Source organism: Amia ocellicauda, chromosome 16, assembly GCF_036373705.1.
Source record: "Amia ocellicauda isolate fAmiCal2 chromosome 16, fAmiCal2.hap1, whole genome shotgun sequence".
Classification (NCBI taxonomy): Eukaryota; Metazoa; Chordata; class Actinopteri; order Amiiformes; family Amiidae; genus Amia; species Amia ocellicauda.
The window spans coordinates 8,422,325-8,440,504 of NC_089865.1; the positions used below are offsets into that span (position 1 = coordinate 8,422,325).

Genomic DNA, 18,180 nt, shown 5'->3' on the forward strand with positions numbered 1-18,180 from the left:
GATAATGAAGTCCCATGATTCTTAATAAATGTCAGAATAGGGCCACGAGATGGAATGGCGATGGAATTTTAGTGAGCGCACTGTGTCATTTTTCTCACAATTCTTTCATTAGAAATTGTGATGAAATAAACTATTGTTCTGATACAAAGGCGGGTCTGGGAGAGGATATCCAACTAACTGCATCTGACTTTGCATGCATCGACTCCATTAAGGAAGGTACAATATAAATACAGAATAAGTATCACTAACCTGAGCCTTTGTAGACGTCCATATTAGCAGTGCATGACAAGCAGAAGGAAAGAAAAAATTATATATCCATTAGTTTGTATATTTAGTTTTCATTTTATGCTTGCAAAATGTGCTAAGTTTCCTTTACTGTTGAGCTATGTTTATAATCTATACAAATGATCTGAAAACATGCCCAATTCATAAACAGTTTCAACCATTTTTGAGGCTGATTTAATGATTGATGGGGATGGGAAGAAATAAATGCTGTGGACAAATGCATTTATTGAGTTTATTGAAAATGAAGTAGATCTGTTTCTCTAGTGAGATAAACATCTATTCAAAACAAGCATTGTAGACTTTCAGAATAAGATCACTGGTTTACTATTATCCCTTCTACAATGCAACATCACACTGTAACACCTTAACACAAAAGCACAAGCGAGAAGTCGTGATTTAAGGTTGCAATACTAGCCATGAACTTCCGGAGACATAAGGATATTAATTTTAACATAATTACTCCTGTACCTTAAAAAAAAATCATTGACCCATCTTATTGGCCATTGACCATTGTTATAGAATGTCACCAGCAGGAGTTTGTTTGCCTGCTGTATTTCAGAAGAGGAACTGTGCAGCATCCCATAGCGTCTCTGGGGATTTGGAGTATACCAGTTCTTTCACAGCATGCATTTGCAAGCTATTAAAAATAACTATTGTGTATATTACATATCTCCAGAGACTTTGTTAAATATGTTGTATTCTGTAACTGATTAAAATTCTATATACACAACACACTACCAAAATAAAATGTGACAAGTCTCCCATAGCTGGTAATAGACTGGACAATTGCAGATCATGTGTGTGTTGGTAGGTAATCACCAAGGTGTTAAAGCCAGTTCCTCCCAGAGTGCCACAGGAGTCAGCCATGGAGTTGTAGTTTGGCTTTCCAGTTCTTGAAGTCAACTGAATGTGAATACCAGGCATGGAAATATTTTGTTTTCTATTTGTATAGCAATTCTGAAGTTCAAAATGTTATCTGCATAGCAAAACATAACAACGCTTGAATCTTATCTTGGGAAAAAGAATCTGATTGGAATATTTTTTTTTTTACTATGACTATTTTCATAAATAACCAAATCTTAATTTCTTATAGAATTAGCCTAACATCTATATAATAATCAGAATACTACTTTCCAGTGTTGACAGCAGAGACCATATGCTGACATCAAGCTAGACCCAAATGATTCTACAATTAATTCAGTTCACTTAATAGAAAAGCAACTCTAAATTTAAAGAAAGTTAATTGGGGACTCTAACCCTAATCCTAAACGTCTAACTTAATTTAAATGCAAAATTCTGATACATTTCTAAAAAATAAAGCTTTCTAAAAACGATACTGTCAATACTGTTAGACCTTCATCTGGCTCTCTAGTCGATGTGTAGCTTGATTCAACTTTGGTCAAAGTTTGGATTTTCCATTTATTTTATGGAGATTGTTTTCTTAAACATCCTACTCTTCAGTTCATACATATAAATTACAATAATTAGCCTAACACCTAATCAGCATTCATAATCTTTATTCTGAACTGTGATCATGCATTAGAGACAGAAAATAGATTTATCACTATAATCTAATGCATTACATCAGTAATTTACCTGCCCCATTTTTATGCCAAATAACATCCTGGGACTCTAACCTTAATGCTAGCCTGTACCAAAATGTAACCTTAATTTCACTGCTAAATTTAACTGTAGTGCATAATTTAGCTGCTGCATTACAAGTAACAATACTGTAAAAACAACCTAAAGTTATAAATATAAAGTTACACTATTCTATATTAAATTGTCATTTGATACTATATATTTCCATCCCTGATAAAGTGTGCCTTAATCCTGAATTTGAAATTTTAACTTGACTGGATTTAGGGCTGGGCGATATGACTTAAAAGTAATATCTCGATATTTTTAGAAGTTTGGGCAATACACGATATATCGCTCGATATATATATATATATATATATATATATTTATATCCAATCAAGCTACAAAATAAGTCCAAAGACATTCAAACTACAAGTATTGCGTTAATCAGGCTGTCTTAGTAAATATATGCAGAATGCAACATATTACAGCGCAAGTGGTGTGTGATTACTATTACGTGTGTTATGTTATGGGATATATATATATATATATATATATATATATATATATATATATATATATATATATATATATATACACGTGCTGTATCGGTAAGTAGAATCGAAATGCGACAGTCAGAGGAGAAATGTCTCTGTCTAGCAGATGCTAAATGCGCCACTATAAACCCAGATGTGGTAAATCTGCCTGAATCTATAGCATTTTACAGCGCATGTCTTGCGGGATTACTATTACTTGTGTTGTTGTTACGTGACAGTAAATCATGTGTATATATATATATATATATATATATATATATATATATATATATATGTATATACATATATACATACATACATATACACATGATTTACTGTCACGTAACAACAACACAAGTAATAGTAATCCCGCAAGACATGCGCTGTAAAATGCTATAGATTCAGGCAGATTTACCACATCTGGGTTTATAGTGGCGCATTTAGCATCTGCTAGACAGAGACATTTCTCCTCTGACTGTCGCGTTTCGATTCTACTTACCGATACAGCACGTGTTAATGCAAAATAGTAATAATAATAATAATAATAATAATAATAATAATAATAATAATAATAAAAGTTGTTGTACCACTTCACCATCTAATGAAACTTTCTGTTTGCATTGATGTGCAATTTATTAAAATGCAAACAAACTATTATTCTTAAATTTTTATACAAATTATATCCATCTAAATTAGCGGGGGTGGGCGGTGCGATCGCGTATTGTCGGTGGTGCCTGCAGATCAAGTTTAGCCCGGCGACGACAGCGGGGCGGAACGTGTGCGCTTGCGCATTAAAGTTTCTTTTGTCTGTTTTGGTTATTCTGTGTCAGTTCACTCTCCTCCATGTCTGTTTGTGTTTCTGATGCACATTTCTTACCTGCATCCGACACATGTGGAAGAACCGGGAAGAACGCAAAGCGTCCTAATGACGAAAAATATTGCCGTAAAGAGTGGGATTTGCGACACCTCGATATAAACGATAGAGCATAATATGAAATGATAGACGTTTTTCTATCGTCATACGATATATATCGTCATATCGCACAGCCCTAACTGGACTCATATTATTATTATAGTTAAACCTGCTTTAATCGGATCGGCTATACTCTGATTTTGACATACTTCAATCAAGTGCCAATCAATTGTTATTTAGATTTAAATGGCCCGTTTGTGGAGGATAAAGTGGCTTTTTCTTGGAAATACAACAAAATCTTAAATCAAGAAATTCCAAAATAGAATGCAATTTTAACCTTCTTTTAAAAAGCAAATAGGCTTAATAAATGATATCTTTTGAAAAGCCAGGACAGGATAAAATGTATTTGTAGAATAATTTAAAAAACTAATTAAACTGCTCTAGAGGCAGTTCAGAGGAGAGCAACCAGACTTATTCCAGGTCTGAAGGGAATGTCCTACTGAGAGACTGAGGAACTGAACCTTTTCACCCTGCAACAGAGGAGACTACATGGGGACTTGATTCAAGTCTTCAAAATCATGAAGGGCATCGACCACATCAAACCAGAGGAGCATTTCCAGATCAGCAGGGACACACGGACCCGGGGACACAAACTTCTTCACACAGAGAGTTGTCACAATCTGAATAAACTCCCCAGTGATGTGGTTGAAGCGACAATTTGGGAACATTTAAAAATAGACTGGATAGTATTCTTGGATCACTTAGTTATTAATGGACACCAAACGAGCACGATGGGTCAAATTGCCTCCTCTCATTTGTAAACTTTCTTATGTACTTATGAGTTAAATAGAATAATCTTTATTTTGATTATGTTTATTATATATCACGGTTGTAATAGAAAATTAAGCAGTCTTCCTAATATTAGGAATTATATAAGTCCAATTCTATGTTCTACTACTGTTCACTGCTCCGGTGATCTCTGATGCTAGATTTTCTTCAAATTATTGCACCATCGACAAAACGATCTACTTTTAACTCAGATACATTCCCATGGTCTCAGCTGATCAGAGTGAAACAGATTTGACTGTATTATTATTATTAATATTGTTACATAAGAACGTTTTATTGTATATATAAGACTGAATACAAGACAACTTCAGGCGATAATGATAGGGTATATTTGAAAATATATTTTATAGATCTTAAAAAATATTATGTTTATTTCCAACACAAACAATACAATATCCCTGACCTCTATTATAAGGTGGGAATAAATAGTAGCATCCACAGTCTTCTATTGTGAAGCTTTACTTCAGCAGCATGAGAGAGACAGCATTAACCTTTGCATTCATTTTCTGTAAATGAAAGATTTACAGTTAAACCAAAGGAAACCCAATGATTGTAAGCTCCACAGCTGGGGATTCTTTCTATAAATCTCTTTAACTGTCACAGTCTGACTAAAACTTGAAATAGATTGTGCCATTACTGTCACTGTGCCCCTCAATGTGATAAAAAAAAACAATTGTGCAGCCGAACAACTTAAAGAGATAAATGTCTATTTCATGATAGGCTCTAATACACTTAGAGAATACCAGAAGGACATCTAAGAAACCTAAAACAAAGGCTTAACAACATAATGTTTTTTTGGTTACAACAAACGTATTTGTTCAAGTGATGCAGCCACTATATGAAATATGACCTACTAAAATGCTTTTGTATTGATATCTGAAAAACTGGCAGAATTCTAAAGAGGCTAGGAATTACAGGAGGACAAATTCAAATACGTTGTTTGCTGCTCTAAGTTTCCTAGATTTGGCATTTCATCTCCCTGAACTATAACAAATGAACAGTACTTCCTTTCACCACACAAAAATCAATACATTATTGCACATCTCTTTCTGGAACATGCAATTAAAATCGTAGCAGTATAACAACATTAAAACATTGGGAAACCTGAGCAACACACTACCCAAATGACAACTATATGTCAACTAATACATTTTGGATCGTGCCTAGTCTAATCTCCAATCTCTGACCTCAATAGAGCTGATGAACAACCTCACTTAAAAGCAAAGGCTTTTCTGAAATTACACCAGCAAACTAAACATTGAAATCAAATCTACTGAAATAGCTTCTAGACACAGACACAGAAATTCACACTTCTACCATGTAAGCCAAATGCAAGATTGGTATTCATTCAGATTCAGTTTTCTAATTAAAAAAAAACGTGATTGGTGTGCTATAATTTCTCTTGAGATCTTCAGCTTTCAAGGATAAAATCACGGTTAAATAACAGCAAAAACTGTTAGGTGTCACCTTCCAAAGCACTTAGACAGACTGAAAGTAGACAGTACTACTGTTAAAATACTCTGCATTTCATATGTGGGAAAGCAAGATAAAGGGTTGCAAATGGATTGAGTAGGTAATTTCAACATTTTCTTTGTTAACTTGGTAAATACCATGAATGTCACTTACCTCAGTATACAAAATACAAAAGATGGGTTATAACTGTAAGTAAGTAATGGAAAGTATACCAAATAGGTCTACCATACATACATTTTTTGATCTGAATCCTTAAAGATCAATGTAACAATTATACATCACATTCATGACTGCAAAATTTTAATTCTTCATGTTTTGTTATAATAATTATCCAACACAGACTTATTTAACCTTTGTAAAATTGCTAACATATCTTGGTTTTGGCATATGCTTGGGAGTAAAATCAACTTTTTGACATTTGGGAACCTCAGAACAATATGCAGGTTATTTTGTGACCTGTAATGCAAAGGGGCATATTACCTATTTGCAACATAAGATAACATTCACATCTGTCCAACAAAATAAAATGTGAAACAGACAAATCTTTCTACACATCACAGTTCAGTGCTTTACAAACCGCAATTTACAGTTAATAAAACACTGCCTGAATGTGTCCACAACAGTTTACTATGGTGCGGATAAGCCATAATCTGAAAAAGTAGTTGATCAAAGAGAAAAATATATATTTTATAGCTGAACTCTTTAAGCTTAACATCAGTTTCACTGCATTGATACCGGTTAGACAGTTCAGATAAACACTTAATAATGGTTGAAATCCAAATGCAAACTCAAGCTTAATTTATTCACTGCCAAATTCTCATATTGAAAAACTTTGTTCAATAAATACTGGTCATTTCATAAGGAACCTTTTGGTATGTTACAGATAAGGAAATATTTCCTGTAAACAGGAAAGAAACAATCTTAATGAGAGATGCAAGAAACTACCAATTTCGTAGGGTTCTAATTTCGAGGCTCGAGATAATCTCTATGCATGATTGCGGAGAACGAGACTCAAAGAAACATCATCACTGAAGTATTACAGTGTTTCACTTATCTGCTCAGCAAGCAGTAAATACAAAATATCCCTGTATTGAAATTCACATGTAAGTTTGGAGGCACAAAGATTTATTTTATCTGTGATGGGGAACTGTCAGTAGATCTCTAGTCAATTCTGCTTGTTTGTATGTTTGTTAGTCTTTGTTCTTGTTTGTAAAATAAGTAGTCTGATCTCAGATGTCACTGGTCACTGTTGGAAATGTAAATCGTTTTTGTAAAATTAATGTCTCATTTAAACCTGTTTCTCAGTGTATAGAAGCCCTTGTGAGCTTCTAAAGGGGCTTATTAATATAGATAACCTTTATACAAAATCAAATCATGTGTCTTCCTATCTTTCCCTTGTTTGCCTATACATCCCCTGTATAATTTCAGTTCAATCTTTACAATTGTCTCTAGGCTTAACCAGTGTTCAACAAGCTCTGAAAGGATATCAATGATAAATAAGTAGTGTGTAATTAAAAACATTTATTAAACTGAATGAATCACTGAATTTAATTTAGTTTAAATGAAGGCTGCGAATACTTTCAACTACCACTGTATCTTTGATGGCAGACGTATTATGAATTCATGAGGGACTGCTGCACCAGGATCATGTAGCGGATATGAACGGTGACTTAAAGGCTAAAAGTGTATGGATTAATACTACTGTTTCCTCAGCAGGTTATCACGCTATTAAATATGTAACCTGTTTTAGTTGTCAAAATCTCATAGGAAGCTCACAGAAAAATATCTGTTACTAGATCATTGGATGTAATATAAAGCAAGAAAGAAAGAAAGAAAGAGAGAGAGAGAGAGAGAGAGAGAGAGAGAGAGAGAGAGAGAGAGAGAGAGAGTACCCCTATTTATGGGAACACAATTTCAGCTGGAGTTTAATAGAGGACCAAGAGTAAACAATATATTGAGTATTCATTTGCTCATAACAGTATTTGTATTCTATATATACAGTATGAACAAACTAATAATCAAGAAAAAAAAATCCTTCTGGAAAAAAGTATAATTACTTTTTATGGAGCCGACAGTCTGTGGTTTCACAATTATTCTGAAGCAATTAAGCACTGACTAAATATGTATCTTTCTTATTCAATTATGCAGTTTCAATCAGTCAAGTCCAGTCTTTTCAAGAGCACACAGTTATTTCAATATGGCAGAAAGCAAATGATCAGGAATAACATTTTGATAACTGTCTGTCAGCATCAGACGAAGATGACACTAACAATTTTGACCTGAAAGCAAGCAGGAATTATAAACACCCTGATATATTCTGAGTATCTGAGTAACAATACATTTGTAAAATTTGTAATGTTTTTAAATTATCTGCACTTTGACTTAAATATTTTCTCAAACATTTTCACCACACCAATATGATGCATTATGCTAATATATTAGCAGAAGTATGACTATTATAAAAACCTTTGAAAAAACAAAGTAAATTCCCACTGGTCCATCCCTGTGTAATTTGCAAAATGACACCTTCATCTGTCTAATGTTCTGCAGTTTCCAATCAGATGGTGTGTGTGTGTGTGTGTGTGTGTGTGTGTGTGTGTGTGTGTGTGTGTGTGTGTGTGTGTGTGTGTGTGTGTGTGTGTGTGTGCAGGGGAGGGGTGCAAGTTCAATTTCCAGCAGAAAGCTCTTTGACTAGAGCATATAAATCTTATCTCTGTCATATTTTAGAGCAATTTTAGGCAGCTATGACATAGGCTGTAGAAACATCTGCTGTGGGGATTCTGGAGAACTCACAGCAGTGCCATAGATACTGCTTGCCGTTAGAAAAGGTTACACTTAGAGGAAGTGGACATGATTTGCAAACAGGCACAGCTATAAAGTGAAGGTTACATTTTGAAAGACAAAATATAATTTAAATGTGAATAGTGCATTGACATATTGAATGCTAATCATTAAAGTAAATGAGTTAGCCATTTCACTAACAGAATTAAAATTAAACTTCTATCAAACCTGCCTATAGCAACATACAGGCAAAGTCACATTTTATCTTTTTTCCTGTGTGTGAGGAGTGCTGTTTTCCACTATAAACAGATGAAAAGATGGAGAGATGAAAAGTGTGGGCTAAGGTAGGCTACTGCATGAACTGTGCATACAAACAGTGACACATTTTACTGAAATGCTATTAAGATGTTTTTCTGGTATTTTTTGCCTTTAGTTACTATCATGGAAATCTTATCCAATATAAGATTGTATGGTAATTCACCATGGCTCAAAGGAAAGATACAATACAATGAAAAGGTGTCCATAGTTACCATTCACACGGAAGGTTATGCAGTGAGGGAGATTGCAGAAAAAGTCAATATAATACTTAATGGAGTAAAGACCACATACAATAGATAAACAAAATGTAGTAGCTATGCAAACATAGTGCTGACATAGGAAGAAGGAAACAATGATTCTTATTTTGCTGACAACCACTCAATTGCTTCTGATTTGAATTCCACCGATCTCTGTATATCTAAGTCAATTTATATTTATATTTTCAAAGTCTATTAAAACAGGTTTATACTATTATATATATCAGGTAAATTCAGACAGGGTGTACCAATACTTATGTATCCTTGGATATGTAAATAAGTTTAGCTTTGTATAACAATGCTAATAAATCAAAGTGTGAGTAGCACTGCATCACAAACAATGCAAAGATTTTGTCTGAAACTGTATATATACAGTACTGTGCAAAAGATTTAGGCAGGTGTGAAAAAATGCTGTAAAGTAAGAATGCTTTCAAAAATAGACATGTTAATAGATTATATTTATCAATTAACTAAATGCAAAGTGAGTGAACAGAACCATCACTTCCAGGACTCCTTGTTCTTCTTTATGCTGAAGATAGGGGTCATTGTATGTTTGGAGTCGTTGTCATGCTGCAGAATAAATTTGGGGCCAATCAGATGCCTCCCTGATGGTATTGCATGATGGATAAGTATCTGCCTGTACTTCTAAGTATTGAGGAAACCATTAATTCTGACCAAATCCCCAACTCCATTTGCAGAAATACAGCCCCAAACTTGCAAGGAACCTCCACCATGCTTCACTGTTGCCTGCAGACACTCATTCATGTACCGCTCTCCAGCTCTTCGGCCAACAAACTGCCTTCTGCTACAGCCAAATATTTCAAAATTTTGACTGCGACCATTTTTCTGTACCCCAGTTCCTGTGTTTTCATGCATAGTTGAGTCGCTTGACCTTGTTGCCACATCGGAGGTATGACTTTTTGGCCGCAAGTCTTCCATGAAGGCCACAAAGGGAAGTAAGCATGATGTGTCTTTCATCTGCTGCAGTAAGTTTCCTTGGCCGACCACTGCGTGGTCAAAACAGCTTGGACAGCACATCTGAAAACCCCTGTCTGCCTTGAAATGTCTGCCTGGGAGAGACCTTGCTGATGCAGTATAACTACCTTGTGTCTTGTTGCTGTGCTCAGTCATGCCATGGTGTATGACTTTTGACACTAAACTGTCTTCAGCAACCTCACCTTGTTAGCTGAGTTTGGCTGTTCCTCACCCAGTTTTATTCCTCCTACACAGCTGTTTCTGTTTCAGTTAATGATTGTGTTTCAACCTACATATTGAATTGACAACCATTAGCACCTGTTTGGTATAATTGTTTAATCACACACCTGACTATATGCCTACAAAATCCCTGACTTTGTGCAAGTGTACCTAGAAGAACTGATGCTGTTTTGAAAGCAAAGGGTGGTCACACCAAATATGGATTTGATGTAGATTTTTCTTCCGTTCACTCACTTTGCATTTTGTTAATTGATAAATATAATCTATTAACATGTCTATTTTTGAAAGCATTCTTACTTTACAGCATTTTTTCACACCTGCCTAAAACTTTTGCACAGTACTGTATATATAACCTATATAGCATATAAATGAATACATACATTTCTGATTTGAAAAGCAACTTCTATTCATTACTGTATATATTGTGATTTGCATGTAATGCAAACGCAACAATGTTGACTGAAAATATATCCAAAATCATAATGTCTGCATATAATGTGACCCCAGAAGATATTTCTTTTACTACCATATTTTAGCATGACCTATCCAAACTTCATCCCAAAATCCTATAATTTCACATTTTTGCACGATTAGTTTAGACATTGATTTCGGTTTAGTTCTCGGCATTTTCTGCAGAGTGAAACAAGAGCATTACTTTCAGCCATGCAGCTGCACTATTATTATGTTCCTCAGAGAACTTAACTACACGTAACTTAAATCCTGCATCATTGCATCACTTTCTTTTCTGACTAATTTTCAAACTAATGTAGGATAACAATTATGAATTACTTGACAATTTTAAATAAATGGGAATTTTGAAGATTATCTTTGTGACTAGATGCCACTTATGCTAGGGATATTGTATGGTAGGAACTCATTGTATGGTGCATGGTTTCATGTTTCAGTGGCATATGGGGTGATATAATAAATAATGTAATAATATATCTTTGGTGAGCTATACAATATACAGAAGGAGCAGCCCACTTTAGGTAGGTAGGTAGTTAACAATAATATCAAAAGTTACCAAAATACAGCCATCCGAAGTATGTATGCTTAATATGTTGTTTTAATTACATTTAACAATGTTAAAAGGGAGCGATTTTAATATTTAATATTTACAAAACAATTTAATTTGAATAAGTACTGTTAATGGTGCAGTAACTAATGGCTATTATGTAAATGTGGCATATCGGGTATATCAAGGTATAATGAATGATTATTGCAAGTAATCTGGCCATCTGGAAGTTTTTTATATTTGTGGACTTGCATATAATGTGACCCCCTATCTTCTAGTTAATCAAATGTACCGTAGATTTCTCGCAATATATGCAAAGATATATGGTAGGTAAAATACTTTTACTGATAATAACAGTTTATGGATTCAATTGTTGTAAAGGAAACCAGTGAGAATAAGCTCAGACAGTAATAAGATGTTAATACTGAAAACTCAATAAATGTGAGTTGCATCAGGTCAAACAGCATATTGAGCAGATGAAATATACTAAATATTATACATACCCTTACTTGGTCAGTAGGGCCAGCATTTTGTTTGTTTGTTTAATCAAAGTGGAGGATTAAAAACATTTATATTTTTGTTTGTTTGATTTTTTGCACCTTGTTCTGTAGCAGACAGATACAAAGACACTGGGATGTTGATGCGTTAAGTCACTATTAAAGCCAGAAATGATGTAGGATTCCAGCTGTTTTCATTATGAAATATGTTAATTTAGAATAGCAAGTGTTTATATTTTTATATTAAAAAAGGAAAAGCAAATGGAAACTATGATTCTGATGTGGTGGGTTATTAAAAGTCAGTTAAACAGATGCATATCAAGACTGCTAGTGGGTATTTAACCATCTGTACACATATTTCAATGAGAAGACATTTAAATATATTCATGCAGTCTGTAACATCTGCAGACTGACCTCTAAATGAATTACGTCCTTTACAGCCCATTCAAGCATACAGAAGGCATGCAATATACAATTTTCCTTTATAAACAATAACCCCAGAGGAACAATGCTGTCACAAAATAAAGTAAAATAAAATAAAAATTAGACAGGAAAATGAAATATGTTAAATTAAATGACCCTCAGTTGGTATCATCTTTTGTACCAATCTGTCAGCTCTTAAAACAGGTGAATACAGAATACAGAATACAGCTGTACAAGCCTCTAATCTACCATGTGGCCAACTCACAATAGAAGTATGGGGAAGGACGAGTTGAGGCAATCAGTTTTCTTGGTGACAAGAACATAATTCCTGCATGTTATGAGCTGAGCTAGTATGCCATGACATAAATGAATACAGCAATTGTAGTGTACAGGCAAATTAGTGAACAAGAATTGCAATACATAGCAAACAGCAGTTAGAGCCCAAATCATTTTGGAGAAATGAGCAAAAGAGATGTGGGCTTTTATAACAACAGTAAATAGACTGTTGCATCAATTAAATGCATATTACACCCATCAAAAAAATGAAGGGAACACGTAATCATCACAGTATAACACCAAGTCAATTAAACTTCAGGGATATCAATCTGTCCAGTTAGGAAGCCTAAGCGATTGTGAATCAATGTCACCTGTTTTGGTGCAAATAAAAGTGACAACAGGTGCACTGGAGAGGCAACAGCAAGACAACCCCCAAAAAGGGAATGGTTTTGCAGGTGGTGGCCACAGACAATTGCTCTCTCCTTATCCCTCCTGACTGATTCTTCTCTAGTTTTGCATTTTGCTAGTGTCCTTGTCACTACTGGTAGCATGAGGCGGTACCTGCAGCCCATTCAGGTTGCACAGGTAGTCCAGCTCCTCCAGGATGGCACATCCATTCGTGCTGTCGCAAGAAGGTTTGAGGGTCTCAAGAGCGTGGAGGAGAGACCAAGAGATGGGCCGTTACACGAGGAGAGCTGGACAGGGCCATAGAAGGGCATCAACCCAGACGGTATCTGCTCCTTTGCGCGAGGAGGAACAGGAGGAGCACTGCCAGAGCCCTAAAAAATGACCTCCAGCGGGCTACTGGTGTGCATGTTTCTGACCAAATTGTCAGAAACAGACTCCATGAGGGTGGCATGAGGGCCCGACATCCTCTAGTGGGACCTGTGCTCACAGCCCAGCAGCCTGCAGCTTGATTGGCATTCGCCAGAGAACACCAGAATTGGCAGGTCCACCATTGGTGCCCCGTTCTCTTCACATATGAGAGCAGGTTCACACTGAGCACAGCGACAGACGTGAAAGAGTCTGGAGACGCCATGGTCAATGTTATGCTGCCTGCAACATCATCCAGCATTACCGGCAGTGGGTCAGTGATGGTCTGGGGATGCATATCCTTGGAGGGTCGCACAGACCTCCACGTGCTAACCAACGGTACCCTGACTGCTGTTAGGTACTGGGATGAAAGCCTCAGACCCATCGTCAGACCTTACGCTGGTGCAGTGGGCCCTGGGTTCCTCCTGGTGCAGGACAATGCCCGGCCTCATGTGGTCAGAGTGTGTAGGCAGTTCATGGATGACAAAGGCATTGATGCCACTGACCGGCTCTCACGTTCCCCAGACCTGAATCCAATTGAGAACCTTTGGGACGTTATGTATTGGTGCATCCGACACCGCCAAGTAGTGCCACAGACTGTCCAGGAGCTCACTGATGCCCTGATCCAGGTCTGGGAGGAGATCCCCCAAGAAACCAACCGCCGTCTCATCAGGAGCATGCCTGGACGTTGTCGGGAGTGCATACAGGCACGTGGGGGTCATACACACTACTGAGTCACATTATGAGTTGCTGTAATGAAATTCACACAAGTTGGAACAGCCTGTGATTTCAATTGTTTACTTTGATTTTCAGTGTGAGTTTGAATCAAGTCCTCAATCGATCTTTAATATATTTCGTTCATCGAGATCCGATGTGTGATTTAAGTGTTCCTTAATTTCTTTGAGCAGTATTATTAAAACAATTATTATTCTCTAGCATCTTAACGAAACAATACAAGGAGAACATAAATGTACATCAATGAAAGCTTGATAGAACATAGTTTATAAAAAGATACTGATAAATGTCTGTGCATAAATCCATCCACATTTCCTGTTGCTTGGTTATTGACTTGACATTGATACGAATTAAGAGAGATATTGTATTAATCAATATGAAATATATTGTTATTTCATCCTTATTCAAATCTACATTAAGCATTATCATGAAAACGGTAAACATGACTACTGTTAGATCTCTATGGAATAAAGTGAAAACAGTTGATGTGTTATAAACAAAGCCCAATTCACACAGCAAATTTAGTTTTTAAACATAATGCTTAGATAACATTTAAGCAAAACAGAGATCTCAAGTCCCCACTTTACAAATAGTTTATTAGACATTTTCATGTACAGTAGAACTTTTTACACTAAAAAAAACCCTTGTATTTCCAGTTTTATAAGTATATTTAAATCATGTTAATACCATGGAGAAATTAAGAAGAAAAAATAAATACTTTTTTATTTCTCACTGGACCGATGAAGGCCATTGAAGACAATTGATGATTTCCAGTATTAAATATGATTATGTAAATCTGCCATGAGAGCTAGTATTTAAAATCTGCGGTGGTTCCTTGGTACACCTCACCTGATTCTTTAGATCCAGCTTTGGACACGGGCGCCCACCGTTGAAAGGCTTCTCTCGCAACCATTTGGATCTGACCTTAACCCCACCTCCACACGGAGAACTGCACGTGGACCAGTTGGACCATTCACTCAACTTGCAGTCAAAGGGGCAGGGGATTAGACAAGTCTCTTCTATGTAACCTGGAATTAAATATTCATAGTCACAGTTGGAACACTGAGAACGATTATTTTTTAACTACCAGATTAATGAGGACAAAGAAGACACATCAGATTTCATGTTCACACTTTCTTTCATTTAAAATAACACTCTCAGTAATTGGTGACTGGATTATTTTTAACGGGTGATACAATGGTCAAATTAGTGCTTTTACAAACTATTTAAAGAAAGGATTCAGCACCTTAATGATCTTACCAGAGCTGCTGCAAAGAGAGGGGTCAAGAAGTTTGTCATCCTGATCAATACAGGCTATGGCTTTATAGCGGACACCCTGTCCACAGCCTTTAACATCTCTGTGGATTCTCCATCCCAGGTGAGGTTCTGCTTTGTGTTCATCAAGAATACAGTCAGACCAGTTCCCATAAGGCTGCGACAGAAATTCATCACAGGCACAAGGCTCTGTTTCAGCCAGTAGGTAATGTTCAGTTTTCTGGCATTTTTCTTTTTTTTTACTTCTGCCTATACAGCAAAAGGAACAGAAATACAACATGAAAGGTCATTTTTAATGGCATATACTCTGGGATGTATTAATAGTCTTTGTTTCAAACTTGCACTCTGTTTTATTTTGTCAACCATATTATTTTTTCTAACAGTATGCTAGTACAAGCCCATACTGACCATTTAACTCTAAATTGGCATAGCTAGTTCAACCTTGTCACTTGGTATTCTTGGTTACAGAAGGAAAACAGATGTAAATAGATCTGTAAATAGATGCGTTTGCTTTTACAATACATGTTTTTTTCAAGCAGATGCTTTACAATCTAATCCTACATGACATCAATAACTATTTTTGGGAGTGATGTGTAGTATAAAAAGTATTATTTATCAGAGTTTTAAAATAAATACCTTCCCGGGCAAATTTAAATGTATATTTGTGTATAAGTGTAGTGGAAAAGTATCTGTTAAATATCATCAGATCTGGGATAAGCCTGAAAGCAGAAATAATTGGCTTATTTAAGGTTTCTAAATATAGCCTCAAAAAATGAAAGTTTGGGCATTATTGATGATAACAGAATTGACTCAGTAAGCTACAAGAATACTTTAAAATCATTACTGTACTCCTTTGAGACTGAATGAACATAAGGCTCAAAACTGATCTATTAGCCACCATTTCTACTCTATGCATCTTCCTAGTATGGTATTTTCACTTTTCCTTTTTGTCTTTTGATACATACATTTGTTTAGAATTATCAAGCCTTTTAGATAGCTTGGAATTCATCCTTGAATCAAAATGTTCATTTGTAATTGTTTATAACGGTTAGCAATTAAAGACAAGGTAAAAAAGAGAAAGAAAAATCTAAGATTCTCTCTTGCAATTTTAAACAGTTGGATTATTAGAGTTTATCTGATTGCTTGCAAAATATATGCACACTATTCAAGCATTTGCATTTTTAAAACCCCTAAATATTCATAACATGCATATACAAATTGTTTTAAGTTATTAAATAAAATAAATCTTGTTGTTCATCCTACGCTAATTAATTTCAAGGACTAAAATATGTATTGCTGGTATTGTAGGCATGTATCATAAACAGTAGATGAAAATTACAAATCAATAATACTTCACAGAATCACCAGTGATGTTTCGTTTGTTTGTTTCGAATGTGAAATGTGTTTAACTTAAAAATGTATTTAGGAAGTGATCAAATTTTGTGACATTTTTCTGCAACACATTCAGGACTTTCTCAAATATTTAGCAAAAATAATGTCAAAACATGAAAAACAATGAATCAGTTTCTGGCAACACTGACACGTTATTTCTGAAACCGCAGGGTATTAATTTTCCTTCTCACACTTCAGTTTGGCACATGCTAGAGAGGCCAACCAAATCCAATTACTCTAATGATCTGAAAAATGAATATATTTCACACCATAAAGATTACTGTTTGAGAGGCAATTACCCTCTTCTTTCCAGACTTCAGTTAATGACACATTAACAATTAGTCAGGTCCATTATATTTGATCAATAATGTTAAGGTACATGTAAAGTGACTAACCAGTGCCTTACAACAACTCTAAATACTGATATTGGTCATAGACCAAACAAATATTAGACATAATGCAAAAAGACTAATGAAAACAAATCACTATAAAACAAAACTTGAAACTCTGCAGAGGCAGATAAAAATCCTATGGAGCATGGAAGAGTCGACTGAGAAGCTTTTGTGTTTTTCTGAAAACAAACACAGTCATACAATGAAACTCCCATAGTGACTTTTACAAAGGAAGTGCGCTAATCCGTTTTCCAAATTGTTCACAGCAGGTAATCTGTAAATATGGAAATTACCATCAAATTACTCTGAAAAACAACACACTAAAGGCACATTTCAGTTATAAAAATATATATCAAGTCAAGACCTTACAACTGGCCTTACTCCCCTGACCATTCAGACTTCAAGTAGAACCATTTTCTTGCAATAGATGCTGGGTTTTCACAGCTTCTTCGTCACCAAACAGATCATTCTGCAGCACAGCATAAAGCAGACAATACACATTCTCCAAGGGGGTTCAAATTGCTGAGGTATACATGTGTATTATCATCAATCCATTGCAGACACTCATTTCCCTTCAAGTATCCATAACATTAGGTATTTCCAATTTAATTAAATGAAGACAAATAATAAACACCCAATGTTGAACACAAATTATATAAATTGACATTTTTAGAATACCTTCAAAGTTAATCCTGAGAGGCACGCATACAAATACAACACAAAGTGGTCCTCTTTAAGGGTTTAAGTGAGGAGTATTATAAATGCATGTAGGGGAAGTACAACCAAGCCCAACAGGAGTAGATCAAATATTTATGAAGACAAAAGATTTCCATTCTGATGCAGGTTACCACCATTTAACTGAGCCAAAATGTATTTATTAAATTGAAATGAAGGGTTTAGAATAACTTCATGTAACTGGCCAGGGTTCTCTTCATCTTCTAAATATATGCATCTGGGGGACTGGGGGAAACAATGCTAAAATATTGCAAAATATATCCAAAATATATATATGCTAGACAAATACTAGTGTCTTATAATAATACAGAGAAATTGTGAGCATCACTTTGTCTATTTCCTATGATGTGTTCTCTGTTATTGTCTACTGTTGATTGTGCATAGAGGCATTTGCCATTTTAACTGCTATCAAAAATCAA

At 35.4% G+C, this 18,180-nt stretch overlaps 1 protein-coding gene across 1 annotated transcript in view; it reads right to left on the reverse strand.

The window, feature by feature from the left end:
- The window catches only part of thsd7ba (thrombospondin, type I, domain containing 7Ba), a 110,087-nt gene that overhangs the window by 29,203 nt on the left and 62,704 nt on the right, over positions 1-18,180 (reverse strand). Inside the window, exons 13-15 of the mRNA XM_066688515.1 lie at positions 15,228-15,491; positions 14,817-14,995; positions 250-255 (exon numbers count right to left, since the gene is read on the reverse strand). Coding sequence (XP_066544612.1) covers positions 250-255; positions 14,817-14,995; positions 15,228-15,491 — 449 coding nt within the window. The remainder of the gene's footprint in view (positions 1-249; positions 256-14,816; positions 14,996-15,227; positions 15,492-18,180) is intronic.